Source organism: Maniola jurtina, chromosome 28 (genome assembly GCF_905333055.1).
Source record: "Maniola jurtina chromosome 28, ilManJurt1.1, whole genome shotgun sequence".
Lineage (NCBI taxonomy): Eukaryota > Metazoa > Arthropoda > Insecta > Lepidoptera > Nymphalidae > Maniola > Maniola jurtina.
This window is the reverse complement of record NC_060056.1, coordinates 184,014-207,000: the sequence shown is the minus strand read 5'-3', so window position 1 is coordinate 207,000 and position 22,987 is coordinate 184,014. Positions and strand designations below refer to the sequence as shown.

Sequence of the window (22,987 nt, the reverse complement as noted above, 5' to 3'; positions counted from 1 at the left end):
CTTCCTTTTGGCTTCGCCGTAGTCGAGTAAAGCTTAGCGGTCTCCGGTTCTACCAATCGATCGTAGCTAAAGTCTAGGCACAGAGTTAGACTATATTATGGCTGGCTAGGGCTTAGGGGTGTCATTTTACTCGCAAAGCCACAAGATATCATCTTACATCGTACCAGTACCTAGCATAGTTAGTGACATTGGATATTGATGCTAATATCATTGGCCGAGCGGGTTCTTTTTAGGGTTCCGTATCCGAAGCTTTCGAGGTAATATTAATCGGGAAACCAAAGGTTTTCGGATTTTTTCCCTCACAATAAGAACTAACTACCTACCTGCCAAATTTCATGATTCTAGGTCAACGGGAAGTACCTATAGGTTTTCTTGACAAACACGACGGACGGACGGACGGACGGACGGACAGACGGACAGACAGACAGACAGACAGACAACAAAATAATACTATATGGACTCCGTTTTTCCTTTTGAGGTAAGAACCCTAAAAATACACTACACACTATGAAAATTTCAACTCTCAACCCATTACGGTTTATGAGATACAGCCCGCTGACAGACGAACGGACGGACAGCTGAGACTTAATAGTTAGTAATAGAGTTCCGTTTCGCTAACTGCGGGTATGGAACCCAGGTTTTCTTACTTTAAGCTATTATGGGCTATTATCTAGATTTCTAGATAGACTTTATATTACAGTCAGACCATCTGTAGTCAGCCGCGACCTTGAGACCGCCGCTCGATACTGTCCTTAAAACCGCATTACCTACTGCTTCCTGCAATAAAAATAGAACCTTAAGTCTTTAGTATAAAGTGCATTTTTACTTAAAGAGCAATACATGCAAAATTTGAACGAGGTATTTTTGCAGTAACCAAAATTGAACCTCATCTTTGTTGACTAGAGTTTACTTTTGCGTATCAAATCTGCAATCTAAAGATTCACTGTTATAGACCATGCTAGTATAGAAAGTTGAAACCAATCTATAGTAGGCGACAGGCCGAGATGGCAATCGGGGTGCGGACGCCCAGCGCACAGCCCCCGCTCTAACCCGGTGGTGACGTGCGCGTCGATGACAACGACTCTTCGAGTTCACACAAGTTTTGTACGGTTTCATTTCCGCGATCAGCTGTTTATAGGGTTGTCACATTAGAGTTTTAATCAAATTCTTTAAATCCTCATATCTCCCAATTCATTTCATCATAATCAACCCATCGCCGGCTCACTACTGAGTGCAGGTCTCCTCTCAGAATTAGATGGGTTTGGTATAATAATGAATTCTAGCCCCATAAACTACCACTGCTTATACTAAATATCACATCATTTTATTACTATAGTCTGTCGTTTTATTCGGCGTGGAATTAGGTTTTTCAAAATCCCGTGGGAACTCTTTAATTTTCCGAGATGAAAAGTAATCTATGTGCTAATCCAGGACATTATCTATCTCCATTTCAAACAGCCAAATCCATTTTTTGCGTGATTGAGTAACAACTAACAAACATCCACACTTTCACATCACACTAATATTATAAAGCCGAAAGTTTGTATGTGTGTGTGTGTGTATGTGTATGTTTGTTACTCCTTCACGCAAAAGCTACCTGACGGATTTGGCTGAAATTTGAAATGGAGATAGATAATATCCTGGATTAGAACATAGGCTACTTTTTATCCCGGAAAATCAAAGAGTTTCCACGGGATTTCGAAAAACCTAAATTCACGCGGGCGAAGCCGCAGGCATCGGCTAATTTATAATATTAGTAGGAATTAGTAGGATTAAAACGCACATAACTCCGAAAAATTCAGAGGTGCATGCCCGTGTCGAACCCCGGACTCCGAATAAAAGGCCGACGTCTTGACTCTTGACTCTTTACCACTAGTATACCACAGCTTGTTAGACAGATAAATTGAATCAATGCAATGTCGCCGACATTTCGCCCTTGATAGATTCTCCCTGTGGACAAAGTAAAGCTAATAAACCCGACGTAAACCAATTAAGGCAATCGCACGAGGCCCATAATAGAGGGAAACTTTATAGTACTGACAATACCACTTGCTATGACGCTAACGGTGAAGGAAAACATCGTGAGGAAACCTGCATGCCTGAGCGTTCTCCGTAATGTCACATCATCACTTTCCATCAGGTGTGATTGTGGTCAAGCGCTTGCCTATCCATACTTAATATTATAAATGCGAAAGTGTGTCTGTCTGCTAGCTTTTCACGGATTTTGACGAAGGTACAGCGTTAGCTTACAACCCCGGGACATAGGCTACTTTTTATCCCGGAAAAGCAAAGAGTTCCCATGGGATTCGTAAAGGCCCATCCGCTTAACCGATTTATATGGGTACACAGATAGCTTGCATCCGGGAAATTGACATAGGCGAATTTTTATCCCGGAAAATGTTCCCATAGGATTTTTAGAAACCTAAATCCACGCGGACGAAGTCATGGGCATCATCTAGTAATGAATTTAAAAAAATGTTCTCATTCTGAAAGGAACCCCGTTCTCAGTAGTGAGCCGGCAATGGCTTGATGATGATGATGATTAATTTTTATTTTTTTTAAAGAATATTAGCCATTTGAATCATGACTAACATTCCCCTTTCCCCTCCAACTAAGCGTAAAGCTTGTGCTAGTAGGAGTGGGTACGACAATAGTGCAACGGGTGGGGTTTGAACCGTCAACCTTTCGGATTTCAGTCCACTCCTACAACCGTTGAGCTACTGAGGCTTCAAATATCCCGCTGTCGCTTATGGCTTAAACCGTCTTGTCACAGCATTAGGCTGTGTTTTGCGCGTGGTCCTGAGTGCCGTGAACTGATGCATGTTTGCATAAATGCATCACATTTGTGAATTATTGAGCTACACCTTTCAGAGGTATACCACAGTGTAAGGAGTAGGAGTAAAGCGGAATTCACATTACGAAATTAGTTTAACGATATTGATTTCACTATCAATGTTGTATCAATATGACTCGAGGCGTATAAAGTGTTCAAGCGTTTTTTTTTTTTATTCACTATAGGCAAGCGCTTGACCACAATCACACCAGATGGAAAGTGATGATGTGGTCTAAGATGGGACGCGTTTACCTAGAAGGTGCCTATTCACTCTTGCGTGCACAGATCCACTTGTTAAGAGAAGTTTTAGTTGCTCTAAGCAGTTTATGATCTAAAGTTTAAAGATCTTACTGGACCAAAACACACTAATATCATAATGGCGAAAGTGTGTATGTATGAGTGTGTGTATGTTTGTTACTCTTTCACGCAAAAACCACTGAACAGATTTGGCTGGAAATGGAGATAGATAATATTCTGGATTAGCACATAGGCTACTTTTTATCCCGGAAAATCAAAGAGTTCCCACGGGATTTCGAAAAACCTAAATCCTCGCGGACGAAGTCGCGGGCATCAGCTAGTCTGGTTATAAACAAACGCTTCCGCCTATGATTTGAGACACAAAAAGTGTTGAAGTGTGCATTAATGCAGGCAGCTTCACGCTCGCACTCGTTAGGGGCTTTGTGTGGTTCTGAAACGGCGGTTTTTAAAAACACGCGCAGTAACGTACACCCCACTAATACACGCCTTCTATGAGTTGCCGTTAGACGGGGGTTTGAACTTAATTTACCGTGTTCTTACCTAGTTATTTACGCTTTTGAGCACGGCTTTAGGTTTATGCATGTTTTATATATATACATATGTTTTTGTTTTGTGTGCTTTTTGCCTGCGTGTTAGGCTTTTGACCGTATGGAGTAGCAACATATAAGATAAATATAAAGTAAATAAAGTAGTGAGATAAACAAAGTCAGTAGTAAGTACAGAAAGTTCAAAGCGAGAAAAATCGTACGTAATTCAGATTGGTATTTATATGATTTATTTAGTTTTTTGCTTAATTTATTTATGATACAAAAAAGAACCGTTTGCATTTTTCAAAATCAATGTATTAAACTATTAAAATCATAGAAACCAATAGCAGTTAATTACAAACAAAACAAACATTAAAAATGTGAGTGAACTATCAAAAACAATGTGAAAATTAACTAAAGAAAACAATGGCGGGTACCCGAAACATAACCGAGCCGCGCTCTACCGCCTACTACTACGCAGACCTTGAGAAAATCAAGCGACAAAATGGCGTAAGCCAAGATGGTGGCATCAAAGATGGCCGTTACATCCAAAATGGCGGATACATTCAAAACAACATCCAAGACCGACAAGACCAGAACTTAAACGAGCTTAGTGAATACCTTGAGACCAATGAGGTTGTAAATGATGGAGCGACTAAGGAAGTTCCCCCTCTAAGAGATAGATACAGCCCGGAGTACTCTACTCCAGAAAATGGCGTCAAAATTGGTGAAACTTACTCCACCGCTGGGACTTTCCCAATGCCTGAGCCGAAGGAGAAGGAACCTTTGCTGGCTGAGTTGGAGATTGTTGGAAGAGTTCCGTTGACTCAGCTGGAGTCGGGGTCGACGGTCAGGAGGAGTAGGAGCTGGTACTTGTGCTGTCCAGATGTTGGGGAGGAGGAGGCTTGCAGGCAGTCCTCGTGGAGGTATTCCAGTCTGCGCCCCGTCACTGCGCCCCCTGCGCCCCGACCAGAGGTGAGTGGAACTAACAGTGAGGAGCTGGTGCTTGTGTTGTCCAGGTGTTGGGGAGGAGGAGGCTTGCAGACAGTCTCTTCTAGTCTCTCTATCTTAAGCTGTATCATTTCTCGCTAGCAGGTCTGATTGCAGTCAAGGTTTTCTTTGACAGGATATTCTGAAGAATTTGCTCACGTCAATTTCCGGGACGCAAGTTACCTCTGTACTAAGTTTTATCAAAAAAGATTAAACGAATGGGCCTTTAAGAATCCTGTGGGAACTGTTTGATATTCCAGGATAGAAAAGTAGCCTATGTCCTTCCCCGGGATGTAAGCTAACTCTATACTCTATACTAAACATCAGAATCATAGCTAGCAGCCAGACAGATAGACACACTTTTGCTTTTTTTTTTAAAGAATACTAGCCATTTTAATCGACTAACATTCCCCTTTCCCCTCCAACTAAGCGTAAAGCTTGTGCTAGGAGTGGAGGACAATAGTGCAATGTGTAACTGAACTAAAGGGGTCCTAAGAAACTCTACCCTATTTTTCCTTCGGATCTTTCTAAAGATTACATTTTAAAACAATTTCGTTAAAGTGGCACGTGTATCGTATAGCGGTAGGACCCCTTGTGATGTTGTGTCCATAATAAACCAAGAACTTTTAGAGCGTCGGAAATAATGAGTTCATCAGACTTAAACGACTTCACGGAGTTTAAATATTGAAAATGTGTGTTTGCGTATAACATCTCCCAAGCATTCGGTCCGGCAAGACTATTGCCTGTGCGAACTTAGTTCAAGTATTGAAAGTGTGTTGTTTGTGTATGAATATTTATTTAGCATTTGGTATGGTGAGACAAGTGCTAGTTCGAGATTCAAAAATGTGTGTTCCGCATAGAAACGCATTAAAATATGAAAGGATCATGAGACAGCTCTTACAAGACAACACCTCATATAGAGCCCTACTTATTAGACGTGTGTGTGTGAGTGTGCTTCTTCCTTAGGAAAGGAAGAAGTTGTGTGCGGCATCATTCACTCTAGTTGGCGTAAAAGGGGTTTAGAGTGAATGATGGTACGTAGCTCCACCACGCCACGTACGGTGAGCTTCTGCCTTCCCTTGGTATCCCATCGACATACTGGGACCTTCGATAAATCAAGAGATCAATATGGCACATAAAATACCAAAGAACAGTAGCTCCCCCCCCCACACACGTCATCATCCAAATAAACAGCGCAGCGTATGCAAGCATACTTTAGGAAGTGGTGCGTGCCACTTATGATCCCACGTTGCAGCCGAAGCTGAAATAGCATTTTTATAGTGGTGCCCTCCCACTACAGACCTGTAATAGGTTTCAAGGACGGGTCAGACTCACTGCGGGAATATCCACAGGCCTTAACCCAACCTTCAGTATATATGCATTAGCGTAATTTTGTATGGGTATGTTATTAATATTGGGTAACCACCACAAGGCGGTTAAGTATTCCAACAAATGTCAGAATACAAACAGAACAGCAGCATTACCTGCCCTTTGTGGTCAGTCTGTTATTGAAGCACATTAGAATCATCCCAGCAAAGGATTCACAAAGCGCCTAAGACACTAGGGCTCTCCTTAGTTAGGATTGACAAAGTATCAAAGGCACCAGGGTTCTCCCTCGCATAAGTTTCTTCCAACGCGCTCTGTCATATGTCAGATAGTTAATATCACCGAAAGCCATCTCAAGCAAAGATCACCGAACATCCGGAGGACACGCGGTTCTCCCCGCCTGAGCAGCCACGTCGTCAACAGTTCAAACATAAATCGCTTTTAGATCTTAGGAGGTATCGCACCTATATAACAAATATATCTGTGTAATTAAAGTGGTCCCTTCTATTCGAGTGTTTGCTTAGAATGTTTCTCTCCAAACACCAACTTGGTCCGAGTCTCAACTCAGTATTCTTTAATATAAACTTTATGTATCGCCCCAGTACAGAATTTAAACAAATTAATTATCTCCACGCATTACGACGTCCGCGCAGGCACCGCCTGCCGACGCAAATGCATGCGGTCCCGCTGTGCGGGGTCACTTCGTTCACGTTCTGATTTCGACTCTGCTCCGAGCGTTACGACGCCCGCGCACACATCGCTCGCCAACGCAATTCGACCGCGGTCGATCGCGTCTCTGCATCACCGACATGCGAAACGGTGTTTGCCTCTTTTCGAAAATTCAAAAATTAATTTTATGTTCGTATGTGTAAGTACCTACAAGTATTCACTAACCTGATTTTGATAAAATTGAAGTAAAATTTTAATACTTTTTTTTTTTTTTTTTAATATTATTTTGTAACACTTTGGTGTAAAATGTAGGGTCGTTACAAATGGGGTGGGGTTTGAACCTCCGACCTTTCGAAATTCAGTCCACTCCTATAACCGTTGAGCTATTGAGGCTTATTTATAAAATTAGTATGGATCACAAGTTTAGAATTGAATGCTACAGTGCTGGGACGTTAGATTGCATCAAACCATTGTTAATGATTAGTATTCCATGCATATTCATTCACGTATTTGGGAGTCAGTATAACTGCACTGTGACTTATAAAACAGGCTAACGTCGACCAAATATAGGGTGCAAATATAGGGTTACTAGCTGATGCCCGCGACTTCGTTCGCGTGGATGTAGTTTGTTAAAAATCCCGTGGGAACTCTTTGATTTTCCGGGATAAAAAGTAGCCTATGTGCTAATCCAGAGTATTATCTGTCTCCATTCTAAATTTCAGCCCAATCCGTCCAGTAGTTTTAGCGTGAAGGAGTAACAAACATACACACACACACACACACACAAACTTTCGCCTTTATAATATTAGTGTGATAGTGTGATTGGGCTACGGTGTAAGTCAGATTCTCGTCCAAAATTCCTCAGTGCTTGAAGACCAAAGTCTTGGAACAGTGCGTGTGCGTGACGACATATGGATCCGCGATATGGTCGCTAACTAATGGGGCTCATAAGAAAGCTCAGAGTCATTCCGCTTGCGATGGAGAGAGCTATGCTTGGAGTTTCTCTACTTGATCAAATCAGAAAATAAGAGATCCGTAGGAGAATCTGAATATTATTGAATACTAGCTGATGCCCGCAGCTTCGCCCGCGTGGATTGGTCAGATCCCCTGCAGCATCAGGATTGAGGAGTTGGACTCCAAATTTTTTGTGAAACAATGTCGCAAAGTTCCTCTATCGATTAAAAAAAAAATACGCAAGTCGGTTCAGAAATCTCGGAGATTTCGATGTACCTACATAGGTAGAAAAACACCACTCCCTTTTTAAAAGTCGGTTAAAAAAGTAGCCTATGTTACTCCCTGGTCAATTCTCTACTTGTCTGTGAAAATCCCGTCAAAATCGGTTCAGCCGTTCCCAAGATTAGCCTTTTCAAACAGACAGACAGACAGACAGACAAAAATTTTAAAAACGTGTGATTCAGTGTTGGTATCGTTCAAATAACCATATGAGCTTAATATGAGGTAGTTATTGCGAAATTACAGACAGACACTCCAATTTTATTTATTAGTATAGATTATTGTAAATTGAACAATTGAAAAGAGCAACCGCCGAGTTTTTTGCTGGTTCTTCTCGGTAGGAGCGGCATTCCGAACCAGTGGTAAATTATTTGACGATTCAAAAGCACTTGTAAAAGTTTATTTGAATAAAAATCTATTCTATTCTATTCTAATCAGAGTTACCGACATAGCTCAGCTGGTTGCGTAGCTAAAGTGGCAATTGGCAGGACACATACTTCGAAAAAAAGATAGACCTTGGGGTCTCAAGGAGCTGGAATGGTGACCTCGTACCCAATTTTTGGAGACCTCCACTTTTATGCATGTAACATTCGTCAGGTCAATTATTTTCGTATACAAGTGTAAATTAAAAATTTATAACACCCCCGACGATCCAAAGTATCTGAGTTTTCCAAAACATCATTTTCAAATAAATAATTATGTATTTAGGCAACGTCCATCTTGACAGCTTGACATTTGTCTATTGACATAATATTATGAACCGAACGGTTATCTAACCTTCTTTTCTACAAGAAAACTAGAAAAGAGCTGATAACTTTTAAACGGCTGAACCAATTTTTTTAGATTATAGCTAAGAACACTCTCGATCAAGCCACCTTTCAAACAAAAAAAACTAAATTAAAATCGGTTCATTCGTTTAGGCGCTACGATGCCACAGACAGATACACAGATACACAGACACACAGATACACACGTCAAACTTATAACACCCCTCTTTTTTGGTCGGGGGTTAAAAATATGGCCTATGTCACCTGGACCATACTAACGAATTGACACCTCTTTCATCAAAATCGGCCCAGTAGTTTAGGCACTACGGTGGATCACACAGAATCTTGATACAAACATACATACATACACTGCTAAAATCATAACCCTTCCTTTTGGCTTTGCCGCAGTCAGATAAAAAACATACTGTCGAATAGAGAACCTCCTTATTTTTTTTAAGTCGGTTAAAAAGTTGTGGTACTCTACCTAGTACCTACCTATCACATTACACTAATATTATCACACTAATATTATAAAGGCGAAAGTTTGTGTTTGTGTTCGTGTGTGTGTGTGTGTGTGTGTGCGTGCGTGCGTGCGTGCGTGCGTGCGTGCGTGCGTGCGTGCGTGCGTGCGTGCGTGCGTGCGTGCGTGCGTGCGTGCGTGCGTGTGTGTGTGTGTATGTTTGTTACTCCTTCACGCAAAAACTACTAGACGGATTTGGCTGAAATTAAGAATGAAGATAGATAATATCCTGGATTAGTACATAGGCTACTTTTTATCCCGGAAAATCAAAGAGTTCCCGCGGGATTTCAAAAACCTAAATCCACGCGGGCGAAGGCGCAGGCATCGGCTAGTTAAACAAAAATCATTGCCTCTACAATTCGTTTCTTTTGCGCGTGTAAAAACATCGCAATTGGGTCAACAAATTGGGGCGAGGATCGCTTTCAATCGTTTGACAGCTTGTGCGAGCTGCAAACGATCTAAAATTACATTTCTATGGAAATCCCATCAATGTGTCTATGTATAAAGAGTAACCGGGGACTTCGTCTGCGATGGCGTTTGCTGGCGCGCGTGCTGTGCTTGTTTGGAGTGTTTTTTTTGTTAGGAGTGGCTGGTTTTTGTGTTAGTTGGTGTTTTTTGGTGGTGAAACTGACTGGGAAGCGCTCTGAAGGGGCGCCGCACGTATGTCGGCGGGCGCCGGCGCAGACGGAGTCCATACTTGTATAAATTCAATAACTTGAAAATATCACAAACTTGACATTGGCTAATCAGAGTAAAGCCAGATTAAAGAAAAAAAAAAAAAGAATAACCGACATAGCTCAGCTTGCGAAGCTCAAGTGGCAATAGGCGAGTGGCATACTTAGAAAAAGTTGAAAACTAAAACCCGACTGCAATCGTCTTAACCCGGACCTTTACATCGAATCAATTGACACCTCATTCATCAAAATCGGTCCAGTAGTTTAGACGCTACGGTGCAACACACAGAATCTGGATACAAACATACATACATACATAGACTGCTAAAATCATAACCCTTCCTTTTGGCTTTGCCGCTGTCGGGTAAAAACCAGTAGACGTAGGGGTCTCAAGGTGCAGAAATGGTGACCTCGTTCCGAATGGCTCAGCGTTGCCAGATCTTTCACTAAGTGGACAGACAACATCAAATAATCTGTAGGGAGCCGCTGCATTGCGGCGGCGCAAGTCCTTACTTATTACTATCATTACTTATTACTCAAAATTGTTTTACATAATATTTTTTTTTAAATCTTTATTTTAAAGAACTTGTATACAATTTGTACATGTCAGTTCTATAGTACTTAAACCTAGATTAAACTAATTAACAATGGACTTAATCAAATTTTATATAACCTATTACTAATCTATATTCTATCTCTAACTTGAAACATTTATATAGTACATATTCTATTTTTCGTACTTTTTATATAAAGGTTAAATAGGATTTTAGCCGAAACGGAATCGGGTTTTACATAATATTCTTTCCTCACATCTTTGGGTTAGTTGCTCAGACTGATAGGTTTTATATTTGTTTTAGGTGGCAACTCAGAGCAGCGGCCGTGTAGACGACGTAGCGACGCTGCGTGCGGAAAGGGACGCGCTGGTCCGCGCGCTGGCATCGGAGAAGCAACGCGCGGCCGCACAGGCGCGCGCGCACGACGCGCGGCTCGCGGAGCTGCACGGCGTCATCGCGGAGCTGGTGCGCAGGCGCGCCGCCGACAAGCTCAGCAAGGCCATCCCTGAGGAGGAAGTGTCAGGTATGGGGATCAGGTTTTTAGGGTTCCGTACCTAAAAAGGAAAAACGGAACCCTTATAGAATCACTTTGTTGTATGTCTGTCTGTCCGTCTGTCAGTCGAGAAAACCTATAGGGTACTTCCCGTTGGTAGGGTAGGTAGGTCTTATAGCACAAGTAAAGGAAAAAATCCGAAAACCGTGAATTTGCGGTTATTTCATTAAAAAATAATAATAATATTTCATTAAAGTCTTGGGCATCGGCTAGTTTATAATATTACTAGCTGACGCCCTCGACTTCGTCCGCGTGGATTTAGGTTTTTCGAAATCCCGTGGGAACTCTTTGATTTTACGGGATAAAAAGTAGCCTATGTGCTAATCCAAGATATTATCTATCTCCATTCTGAGTTTCAGCCAAATCCGTCCAGTGGTTTTTGCGTGAATGAATAACAAACATTCACACACATACACACAAACTTTCGCCTTTATAATATTAGTGTGATAATGGATAAAGCATGTTTTGGTGTTTGCAGATGAGTGTGAGTCCACAACACAGCCGGCCGGGGAGCTGGAGAACGACCCTGACATGTCCCGGACTGAGCAGGTGAGTCCTAGCGTCCTCGCACACCTTGACCTCTAAGCACGAAAGTTGTGACTGTAACCTGCCTCTGTGTGGTTAAAAAATAAAACGTACGAGCCTAGATTAAGGTGTACTGAATCTAATGAGATCAAAATTGTCTAATTTCGTAAACGCTTGGGGGGGGGGGGGGGGGGGGGTTAAAATATAAGCAAATGTCACTGGACTATGAAAAAAATTTACAACTAGACTATTCTCTACATGCATGAAAGTAATTTCGTAATGTAAATTCCACTTAATTGACGGTAATTGAGCGGTAGTGGTGGTGACATTGAGTGGTAACTAGCCGCGGCCGAAGCCTCCCACCAGACCCGACCATAAATTTAGAAATTATAAAATTCCAAACCCCTGCCAGGAATGGAACCCGGAACCTTCCACTAATAAGACCCTCGCTTACCACTGCACCAGGGAGGTCATCAAAAATTATATCAGTGGTTTGTGATGTTTATGTTTTTGATTACAGAATGACAACTCGTCCCTCCTCAGTCCAACAGAGCTGCCTACCCCGCAGGACCCGAAGCTGGAACCTTTGCCTGAAGACACTGACTTCAGCACCACTGAACATATCAGGTACTAGTGATGTCCACGATTTCGCGTGAATTCAGGTTCTTAAAACCTGTGGGAACGTTTGGAATTTGGGGATAAAAAGTAGCTTATGCAACTCCTGTGAACAGGACAATATAAATACAATTGAATAGTGGCAACCCAGTGTTTATGGTCTTGTCTATGGTTAAGTCTCTGTCAAGTTGTGTGAGGCTACGAGTAATGTTTCTAATAGTCGACAATGTTAGCTCCGTACCTAAATAAACAGTTTAAGCTTCCAGCAGACTTTCATTTGTCCTAACAACTCCAAGGTTTCAACCAAGTTTTAATACATTGATTTAAGTTTTTATAAATCCCGTGGGAACTCTTTGATATTCCGGGATAAAAAGTTGCCTATGTCAATTTTCGAGGTGCTAGCTCCTCTGTACCAAATGTCATATAAATCGGTTAAACGGGTGACTATAAAAATCCCATGGTAACTTGATTTTCCGGGATGACAAGTAGCCTATGTCTTTTCCCCCAGGAATTTGGCACAGAGTCAGCTGTACCAAATTTTATCAAAATTGGTTAAACTGTTGGGTCGTGAATAGCTAGCAGACACAGACACACTTTCGCATTTACAATATTATTAGTATTTTAGTATAATTAGAATGGATGGAATATGGATTTAGATAGATTACACATTTAAACTTAAAAACTATAGGTATGGTTGTTTCTTTGATCTTTCAGAATGGAGAAGCCAAAACTGGAGGTGTCTCCCCCCCAGGGCTCGGAGCAATGCTCCAGTCTACAGCTCTCTGAGAGAGACTCGGAGATCTGTGTCAGCACCGCCAGGTATGTACTGTTATCTTAGACGAGACTTGACATCAAAATAATAATTCCTTGTTAGAGCAAGCTAAGTGTATGGAAAAGCTCTGAAGAGTGATAAAGACAAAAACACATTTTTAGGGTTCTGTACCTCAAAAGGAAAAACGGAACCCTTATAGGATCACTTTGTCGTCTGTCCGTCCGTCGTGTCTGTCAAGAAAACCTGTAGCGTACTTCTCGTTGATCTAGAATCATGAAACTTGGCAGGTAGGTAGGTCTTATAGCACAAGCAAAGGAAAAAATCCAAAAACCGTGAATTTGTACATCACAGAAAAAAAATTTAAATGTGTTTTAATTTTCAAAGTAAGATAACTATACCAAGTGGGGTATCATATGAAAGAGCTTTACTTGTACATTCTAAAACAGATTTTTTTTTTAGTTTTAAGTATAACAGTTTTTGATTTATCGTGCAAAATGTCGAAAAAAATACCCGAGTATACGGAACCCTCGACGCGCGAGTTTTAATTTTTTTTTTGTGAAGCATGAAACTCACGGTTTCCGGATTACCTACCTACATTTTCTTGACAGACATGACAGACGGACAGATAGAGAGACAACGAAGTGATCAGTGATCCCATAAGGATTCCGTTTTTCCTTTTGAGGTACGGAACCCTAAATAAAATAAATAATAAATGAATTAACTTTTATTTTAGACCCATAATTGTGTTAGTATGACAAACATCACTTAAACTATGTTAGTAGATACTTATTTCTAGCTTAACAACTAATTCTATGACTAAAGCCCGTGGGAGACTCTTGGTGCCTATGTGCGCAACCCCCAGCACCTCCAGAGAAGACTATCCAGTTTCCTGGGCCAATGCGCTGAGAAGAGAGTTGGTACTACTCATTAGCCTGCGCATGATGGACCTCTATTGAACCCCTAAAAACCCCCTATGGAAGTGGTTGGTGCGTAAAGTGGTTGCTTTGTCGTCAGGTGCTGTCAGTACGCGCGCGCGGCGCACGCGGCGGGCGGCGGCGGGAGCTGCGAGCGGGACCGCGGCTCGCCCGCGCTCATGCCCGTCTCCCCTGGTACGTATGACCCCTTCACCTGTCTCCTATCATGCCATTTAGGATTACGATTGCCAGATACCCCGTATAATACGGGTTATCCCGTATTTCATGGTTTTGCCATTGACCACTTTCGGAATTTTAAATTTTTTTGGACCCCTATTAAAATTGTTTCAGACAAGATAAAGTTGAAAACTAAAACCCGACTGCGATCGTCTTAATAAACACTGAAATATTAAAGTAAAATTGTTTTTCTGTCGCTTGGTATATTTTAATGTTGTAGTACATTTACATTTATGAACTCAGAATTTTTTTCATTTGAGATCCCACTGATACATTAGCAAATAATTTTTGGAGACCCCCACTTTTTTTCATGTAACATCCGTTAGGTCAATTTTTTCGTATAAAGTGTAGCCTATGTCACCCGGACCTTTACGACGAATCGATTGACACCTCAATCATCAAAATCGGCCCAGTAGTTTAGGCGCTACGGTGGAACACACAGAATCTAGATACAAACACACACATACATACATAATATATACATACATACGCTGCTAAAATCATAACCCTTCCTTTTGCCTTTGCCGCAGTCGGGTAAAAAAACCGTGAAATTTAAAAATCGGTTGTTTGTTTCCGCTAATTATATGTAACACATACTAGGAACCGCTAAAATGATTATTGCCAATTGTATAGGTCGCTGTGAGGCGCGGGAAGCCAAGATGGCGTCCCGGGTTCGACTCCGGCGCACCGAGGACACGGAGTCCAACCAGATCTCCGATGACGAGGTACCAACCAGTTATCATTGCTCATTGTTGAGGGTTGTAACCATTAATTACATTTTGATAGATAATATCATATACAATACAATTTTTTTTATTTATCTGTACTAGAACCTATTGTGTGGTAGATTATTTTGACGATTCAAAAGCACTTTGTAAAAAGTTTACTTGAATAAAAATCTATTCTATTCTATTCGTATGACGCTTTTTGAGGTACAGAACCCTAAAAAAGGAAAGGGGATAAATTGAGCCTCAATAGCTCAACTGGTAAAGGAGTGGACTGAAAACCGAAAGGTCGACGGTTCAAACCCCGCCCGTTGCACTATTGTCGTACCTACTCCTAGCACAAGCCTGACGCTTAGTTGGAGAGGAAAGGGGAATATTAGTCATTTAACATGGCTAATATTCTTTACTAGCTGTGCCCGCGACTTCGTTCGCGTGGAATAGTGACTTTTCGCGCTTTATATAGCCACGGACGCTCAGGTGCGAGGCGTGTAGTACGTACTCTGTACGTTAAAAATGTTCGCCGTGATTCTTTAAATTGACATAACTTTTTTATTTATGAACCGATTGACATGAAATAAACACTAAATATTAAGTGAAGCTTACTACAATATATTAGTGAAAACCGTATCTAAATCGAATAAGCCGTTTCTGATATTAGCGTGCACAAACACACAGACAAACAGACAAAAAACAATTATCTACAATTTCAGGTTCGGCATCGATATAATAACAACCCCTGCTACTTTTTTTTTATATATTTCCATTGTACAGACACCACTTTTCTACAATTTTCTCCATATTACTGTACAAAAGTGTAAACGGCATCAATATTCGCAGGCGTGGTGCGTGGAGGCGGCGGAGCGCCTGGCGCTCGACGTGTGCTCGCAGGCGGGGCTCCGGGAGGCGCTGGTGGCGGCCTCTAATGGTGGTGAGTTGTTATATATACAAGTTGTCGGGGGGAAACGCGTTGGGTGTGTTTTGGGATGTGTGGTGCAAACTAAGCTTATATTTCCTTGTATATCATGGACTTCCGTTAAGTAACGCCCGCTTTTAACCCCCGACCCAAAAAGAGGGGTGTTATAAGTTTGACGTGTGTATCTGTGTATCTGTCTGTGGCATCGTAGCGCCTAAAGGAATGAACCGATTTTAATTTAGTTTTTTTTATACAACACTAGCTGACGCCCGCAAGTTCGTCCGCGTGGATTTAGGTTTATCGAAATCCCGGGGGAACTCTTTGGTTTTCCTGGATAAAAAGTAGCCTATGTGCTAATCCAGGATATTATCTATCTCCATTCCAAATTTCAGCCAAATCCGTCCAGTAGTTTTTGCGTGAAGGAGTAACAAACATACACACACACATACATACATTCACACATACAAACTTTCGCCTTTATAATATTAGTGTGATTAACAACATTTTACGGGTTTTATTTCATCGCCACCTACACTTACCCTACACAGTCACACACGCACGCGCACACGCATGTCTCTGGTATGTGCACGTACGCACGCACGTGCACTAATTATACACACACTACACTTTTTGTTGAGGTGTCTTCTCGACAGGCTTCAGTCTGTACGGGTCTCGAGAACGGACCTCCTTGCGACCGAGACAGTATTGTGGCGGTCACCACACTCGACAACAAATGGCGCTTCTCACACTCATAGAAAGAGCCCTAAAGTCACGCTATACAAACCTAAGTCAGAACGCAACAAAGATTTCACTAGATGGCACCACATTTATCTTCAATTACAATACTATACTGCAGTAGCCTCGGTGACCAAAATTTCAGAGGTAGGCTATAATAAAAACTTACTATACTATGAAACTTGAATCTTTTCGTTTTGCCATAGTCGAGTAAAAAGTGTGTTTTGTATCTTAATCGGTTAATTTGTTACAGATGAATCGGTGCAGTCGGCGGCGGCGGCGGTGTGGCGCGCCCGATGCCTGCGACTCGCGGCCGACTGCCGCGTGCTCGACTGTGCGCTCGCGCAGGCCGTGGACACCGCGCACAGGTAACAGTAAAATGTGTTCATTCTATTGTTCTTCACAACTCCCCAAATCTGATTATGGCCGGAGGGCCGATGGCAGATGGACATATTCGAAACGAAAAAAAAAAAATTTGCCAACCCCTGGCTTAGTGGTTAAGACGTTGGCCGTTGTACGCGTATTTGGGGTTCAATTCTCGTTGAAACCACTGCAATTGTACCGTTTTGAGCGAAACCATGAATCTTGGATTCAATTTCAACACAAGTTTAGGCTGTTTTGCTTAGAAATTAGTTCAGATTTGCATTCAGTGGGCTAAAAAAACTAAAGAAGGAAGTATTTTGATCACAAGTGTAACAATACCATATTGTTCGCCAGTTCCTCACCCGTTATAATATTTCAGGTTATCATGCGCATGCGCGGTACAAGAGTCGTCGTCAGTGGCGCTGTGCAGCGCTTTGAGGGCTGCGGACCGAGCGCTGGAAACGTACGACGTGTTGCTGGCCTTGGCCGAGACGCAGAGCGACAACCAGCGGACTGAGAGCGAAGTGAGCGACAAACAATAACCGATAATCAGCATGTAGCTGACGCGACCTTGAAGTTTTTACCCATCCCAAAATCGTCCAACCCTTCTGTCTTTCACTTGAAAAAAATTGAATACGCTAGAATTGAAGCATTTTTTATTCAATTAAACTTTACTAAAAGTACTTTTGAATCGTCAAATGCATCTACCTCGGAATGCCTTTCTTACCGATGTGCAGTGCCGGCAGGAAATATTGTACATCGAACTTTAGAAAGAGATTTCGGCTTCGTGGAGCGTTGTCTCTGTCACTCATACCTATGTGACGTTTCGTCGGTCTCAATGACACCATTATCTCTTTCTAATGTTCGATGTACAATATTTTCTGCGGAGCACTGAAATTAATTTTAATTTTTGTGTTGTAATTATCTCCGTTTCCAGCGCGGCGCGGCGGAGGCGGTCGCTTGCCGGCTCCTGCGGCGGCTGGAGGCGGCGCCCGCGTGGGGCGAAGCCCTGCTCTCCCCGGGGCCCTGGCACAACCACCACCAGTGAGTACTCGCTTCTCTACAACCCATTGCCGGCCCACTACTGAGCACGGGTCTCTTCTCAGAGTGAGAAGGGCTTAGGTCATAGTCTGTCACGATGCCCAATGCGGATTGGCAGACTTCACACGCCCTTGAAAACATGGAGAACTCTCAGGCATGCCGGTTTCCTCACGATGTTTTCCTTTACCGCTAAAGCAATTAGTGATATTTAATTGCTTAAAACGCACATAACTTAAAGGTGCGTGCCCGGGATCGAACTCCCGACTAATCCCACGTGTAGTTCCCACGCGCAGTTCACAAGTGTAGTTCCCAAGTGTAGCCCACTTGGTCCTCGGCTTCATCGAGTCCTTCCAATATTACTCGGCCATAAATTGCTTTATTTCCGGCCTGGATAGTAATGTACTAGGAGTTTTGACTGTAACATAATTATTGCAGGAACAGCGAATCGGACAAGGACTTGGAGCCCTGGAGCCCTGAGTGCGAGTCTCGGCTCCGAGCGCACGCCGCGCGCCTCAAGCGAGACACCGTCGCGCTGAGGGAGCTTCGCCCCCCGCCTTCTTTCTACTCTCCACACGGTATGCATAGCTGCACGAGAACCCGTGCCACCTATTTACGCAATGTTCACTAACCTCTAGTTTCTGTCCGATGTTTTATTTACACATTGCAAACTTTAAAAAACCGGCGCACCGACGTGCGACGGCCGGACGGACGGACGGATGGACAGACAGACAGACAACAAAGTGATCCTATAAGGATTCCGTTTTACCTTTGAGGTACGGAACCCTAAAAACAGGATAGGTTTTTTAAAATATTTTTTGCGTTATTGTGGTCTCAGTAATCATCAGTACTATCACCTGCGTTCGTTTTCCGCAGACATGGAAGAGGCTGACTCTCGCTGCTCCGACACCGTCAGTATGGAGGAGATGGAGGCGGCCGTCACCATGCAGGTAACTGACTAAATATACACAAGTGTAAATTAAAAATTTATAACACCCCCGACAAAGTATCTGAGTTTTCCAAAACATCATTTTTTCAAATAAATAATTATGTATCAAGGCAACGTCCATCATGACAGCTTGACATATTTTGTCAATTGACATAATATTATGAACCTAACGGTTATGTAACCTTCTTTTCTACAAGAAAACTAGAAAAGAGCTGATAACTCTTAATCGGTTGCACCAATTTTTTTGGATTATAGCTAAGAACACTCTCGATCAAGCCACCTTTCAAACAAAAAAAAAGTAAATTAAAATCGGTTCATTCGTTTAGGCGCTACTATGCCACAGACAGATACACAGATACACAGATACACAGACACACAGATACACACTTCAAACTTATAACACCCCTCTTTTTGGGTCGGGGGTTAAAAAGGAAAAGCTAACTGACTGACTGACATATCAACGCACAACTTAAACTACTGGACGGATCGGGCATGTCAAATGCAGATAGCTATCATGATGCAGACCATTCGCTAAGAAAGGATTTTTGAAAATTCAACCCTTTACAAAAAATAGGGGTTTGAAGAAAAAAAGTCGAATCGAACTCGCAGATGAAGGGTTCTATACTATCATAACACTAAAGTATGTACTTTTTAATTTGCGACTGTGCTTTTGCGCACTTTATTTTTTTGAAAAACCAAAAGAGGTTTTACTTTCACGTGTATACATATTATATACATGTTTTGTTTGTTTGTCACAGGAGTTGTTGGTCGCTAAGGAAGCGGCGGCTATGGAGCGAGCGGCGGCGTTGTTGAAGGAGAAGAGCAAACCCGCGAGACATAGCGAGGTAAGTTGATTACCTCCCTGGCACAGTGGTAAGTGCTGTGGTCTTGTTAGTGGGTGGTCCCGGGTTTGATTTCTGACACGAGTGAGAAGTCTGGTCTGGTGGAAGGCTTTGGGAGTGGCCAGTTACAACCCTACTGGCAAAGTCGTGTCGCCAAGCGATTTAGCGTTCCAGTACGATGCCGTGTAGAAACCAAAGGGGTTTATTGAAAACTGCCATACCCCTTCTAGGTAACCTCGCTTTCATCTTGGACTCCATCATAACTTACCAGCAAGTCTGATTGCAACTAAGCGCTAGGAACCAAAAATTTACGGTTTTCGGATTTTTTCCTTTACTTGTGCTATAAGACCTACCTTCCTTCTAAATTTCATGATTCTAGCTCAAAGTGAAGTACCCTATAGGTTTTCTTGACAGACACGACAGACCAGACGGACAGACAGACAGACAGACAATGAAGTGATCCTATAAGGGTTCCTTTTAGGTACGAAACCCTAAAAAAGATCTAGAACACCAAATAATAGAATAATAGTACTTAATACGTTTGTTTGGAGAAGCTTGTATGAAGTGTAACCTAAATATGTGTTTGTTTGTCATACAGAACGACTGCGGGCGCCGGCGGCATCGGGAGAGACACTGGCTCGACACACCAGCTTCGGAAACAGACTTATAAAACACACCCGTGCGAATTCATCATGTATTCAAAACAAACTCATGATATAATTTGACAAACTCATGATACATTGTGACAAACTCATGATACATTGTTTCAAACTCATGATACTCTACATTCTGACTAAGTCATGATCTTATGAATGAAACATATTAATTTTGTCACACTCAACTCAACACGCGATAAACTCATGACACAATCGTGACAAACTCATGACGCTAATGATAAGCTCATGATACATTATGACAAACTCATGATCTTATGAATGAAACACATTAATTGTATCACACTCAACTCAACACAAAATGATACCCGTGTGACAAAGTCACGATACACCTGCGGAAATCTCATATCAAAGTCAAAATCAAAGTCATTTATTCAAATTGGGTACTATTGCACACTTTCTGATTTTCTAACAATGATGTAGTGGTGATAATTAGTTACTTTAACTTAAAACTAAAGCTAGCTACATGACACACTCATTCATAGTACGCCTGTAAAACACAATAATCCTGACACTTTCACTCAACCCACTACAAACTCACATATCTTTATGACAAACTCAAAATATATGTATGACAAAGTCACACTCGTGTCATTCTCATGTCATATCCTAGTATACATATAGTTATAATATAATGCATACATTTGGAGAACTCATTCGCCATATTCGCTCCGTGTCGTTGCAAAAGTACGGTTTACACTTCTTTTTTTTTTCTCTCGTCTGGCTTTACAAAGATTAGCTAATGTCAAGTTTTTAGTTATTTACAAGATAAACTATATGTAATATAAGTATGGACTTCGTCTGTGCCGGCGCCCGCCGACATACACGCGGCGCCCCTTTAGAGCGCTTTCCAGATAGTTTTAACAAAAAAACACTCCAAAAAGGCAGAGCACGCCCGCCAGCTAACACCGACACAGACGAAGTCCTGGTTTACCCTTCTCCTTCTTTTCTTGTTTGGTGGTTTTTTTTGTCGTGCCAGCCCAGCACAACGCACTTCGCCAGTGTCGATTAGCTTGAGGGAGGCACAAAGGAGATTGGTTGGTAGACAGATGAAGTTGAAAACTAAACCCGACTGCGATCGTCTTAATAAACGCTGAAATATATAGTAAAATTGTTTTTTGTCCTCTTTGAGTTTTCTCCTCTTTCATTTGACATCCCACTGGATACAATGGCAAAAAAAAAATTTTGGAGACCTTCACTTTTGTAATGTAATATCCGTTAGGATATTTTTTCGTATAAAATGTAGCCTATGCACCCGAATCTTTACAACGAATCAATTGACACCTCATTCATCAAAATCGGCCCAGTAGTTTAGGCGCTACGGTGGAACACACAGAACCTAGATACAAACATATATACATACATAGACTGCTTAAATCATAACCCTTCCTTTTGGCTTTGCCGCAGTCGGGTAAAAACATTCGAAATTCAATTCGAAAATGTTTTCAAAAAACATTCGTAATTCATTTCAAAAACATAGTTTGATTTGTGATTGGTTGGTAACTCAAAATGGTTAACACCAACTGAGATTTTTGTCTCTCATTTGTATGGGTTTACGTGAAAGACAATGAATGCCCTATTATACTAAATTCTTTCCGTGGATAAAGTATAACCACACCCATTTATGTCCAATAATTGAAGTGACATGAAGAAATAACTTGGATGGCCTTCTCAATTGAAACACATAGTAATAGCGTTTTTGTTTTCTTGTTTTTTGTTAAATAAATTATTAGTGATATTGCTTAATGTGCCAATAATATTAATTATTATTATTATTATATGATATTGAAATAGTTTATTAATGAAATAACAATTAATTATGTTAGTTTTATTTGATTATTACGTAATATTATTGTATATAAATTAATAAAATAATGATTTTATTTGCTACCCTATTTTATTTATGTACATAATGACCTTTCTGACCGAACTTTGGGCTTTGTAGCCAACTGTAGTAAATTAAGAGTAGCCAAGTGTCAACTACGCTACGCGGGAGACATTTGAAGTACACAAGACAAGTGTATAACAGCATTATTATAATATATCACAGGGAAATCGTAAAATTCGGGTTTGGTCATAGCCCTTAGGGATCTGGTTTAACCCCGGCCTGTCACTAGACCAAATCAGAGACAATTTAGAAAATATAAATTGCTCCTGCCGGGAAGCCAACCCGGAACCACCGATTTATAAGAGCAAAGCGCTTACCAGGGATGTCGTCAAACATCTAAGCCACTCTGAATGGCGATGAACAAGATATGCCCCAGAGCGTGGGTGTCATCCCTTAGTCTGCTATAATCAACGGCAGACTCACCTTACCAGTAAAACAGCTTAGGGGTTTGACCAAATCACTGACTTTATCAGGGGAGTCCTTATACCATTTCCCTGCGATATACGTACCAATGAGTCACAGACATTGTCGAATCATGAGTGAAAAGCTGGAGCCACTCACGAGGTGGACTCAGGTATTATATTATCTACTAACTGATGCCCGCGACTTCGTTCGCGTGGATGTAGTTTTTTAAAAATCCCGCGGGAACTCTTTGATTTTCCGGGATAAAAAGTAGCCTATGTGCTAATCCAGAGTATAATCTATCTCCATTCTAAATTTCAGCCCAATCCGTCCAGTAGTTTTTGCGTGCAGGAGTAACAAACATACACACACACACATACAAACTTTCGCCTTTATAATATTAGTGTGAAGTGTGATGTGATGGGTGGTGTATATTTAGGTATACATTGAGGCAAATAAAGCACTAACTTTAGATATTAGTTGCTGTACTA

General features: G+C 41.6%; 1 protein-coding gene across 3 annotated transcripts in view; it reads left to right on the top strand.

Moving 5' to 3' along the window:
• The window catches only part of LOC123879487, a 32,210-nt gene extending 11,282 nt beyond the window's left edge, over positions 1-20,928 (top strand). For 2 of the 3 annotated variants that reach the window (XM_045927211.1, XM_045927212.1), the window contains exons 4-18: positions 10,655-10,874; positions 11,383-11,453; positions 11,950-12,056; positions 12,759-12,863; positions 13,831-13,925; positions 14,601-14,692; positions 15,530-15,620; positions 16,594-16,708; positions 17,083-17,227; positions 17,641-17,747; positions 18,180-18,319; positions 18,618-18,691; positions 19,449-19,535; positions 20,131-20,213; positions 20,384-20,928. In XM_045927211.1, coding sequence (XP_045783167.1) covers positions 10,655-10,874; positions 11,383-11,453; positions 11,950-12,056; positions 12,759-12,863; positions 13,831-13,925; positions 14,601-14,692; positions 15,530-15,620; positions 16,594-16,708; positions 17,083-17,227; positions 17,641-17,747; positions 18,180-18,319; positions 18,618-18,691; positions 19,449-19,535; positions 20,131-20,202 — 1,521 coding nt within the window. In that variant the 3' untranslated portion in view covers positions 20,203-20,213; positions 20,384-20,928. Of the gene's footprint in view, positions 1-3,955; positions 4,594-10,654; positions 10,875-11,382; positions 11,454-11,949; positions 12,057-12,758; positions 12,864-13,830; positions 13,926-14,600; positions 14,693-15,529; positions 15,621-16,593; positions 16,709-17,082; positions 17,228-17,640; positions 17,748-18,179; positions 18,320-18,617; positions 18,692-19,448; positions 19,536-20,130; positions 20,214-20,383 lie in introns of all 3 variants that reach the window. The other variant, XM_045927210.1, reaches the window with a different exon arrangement.
• Positions 20,929-22,987: the final 2,059 nt, after the last annotated feature.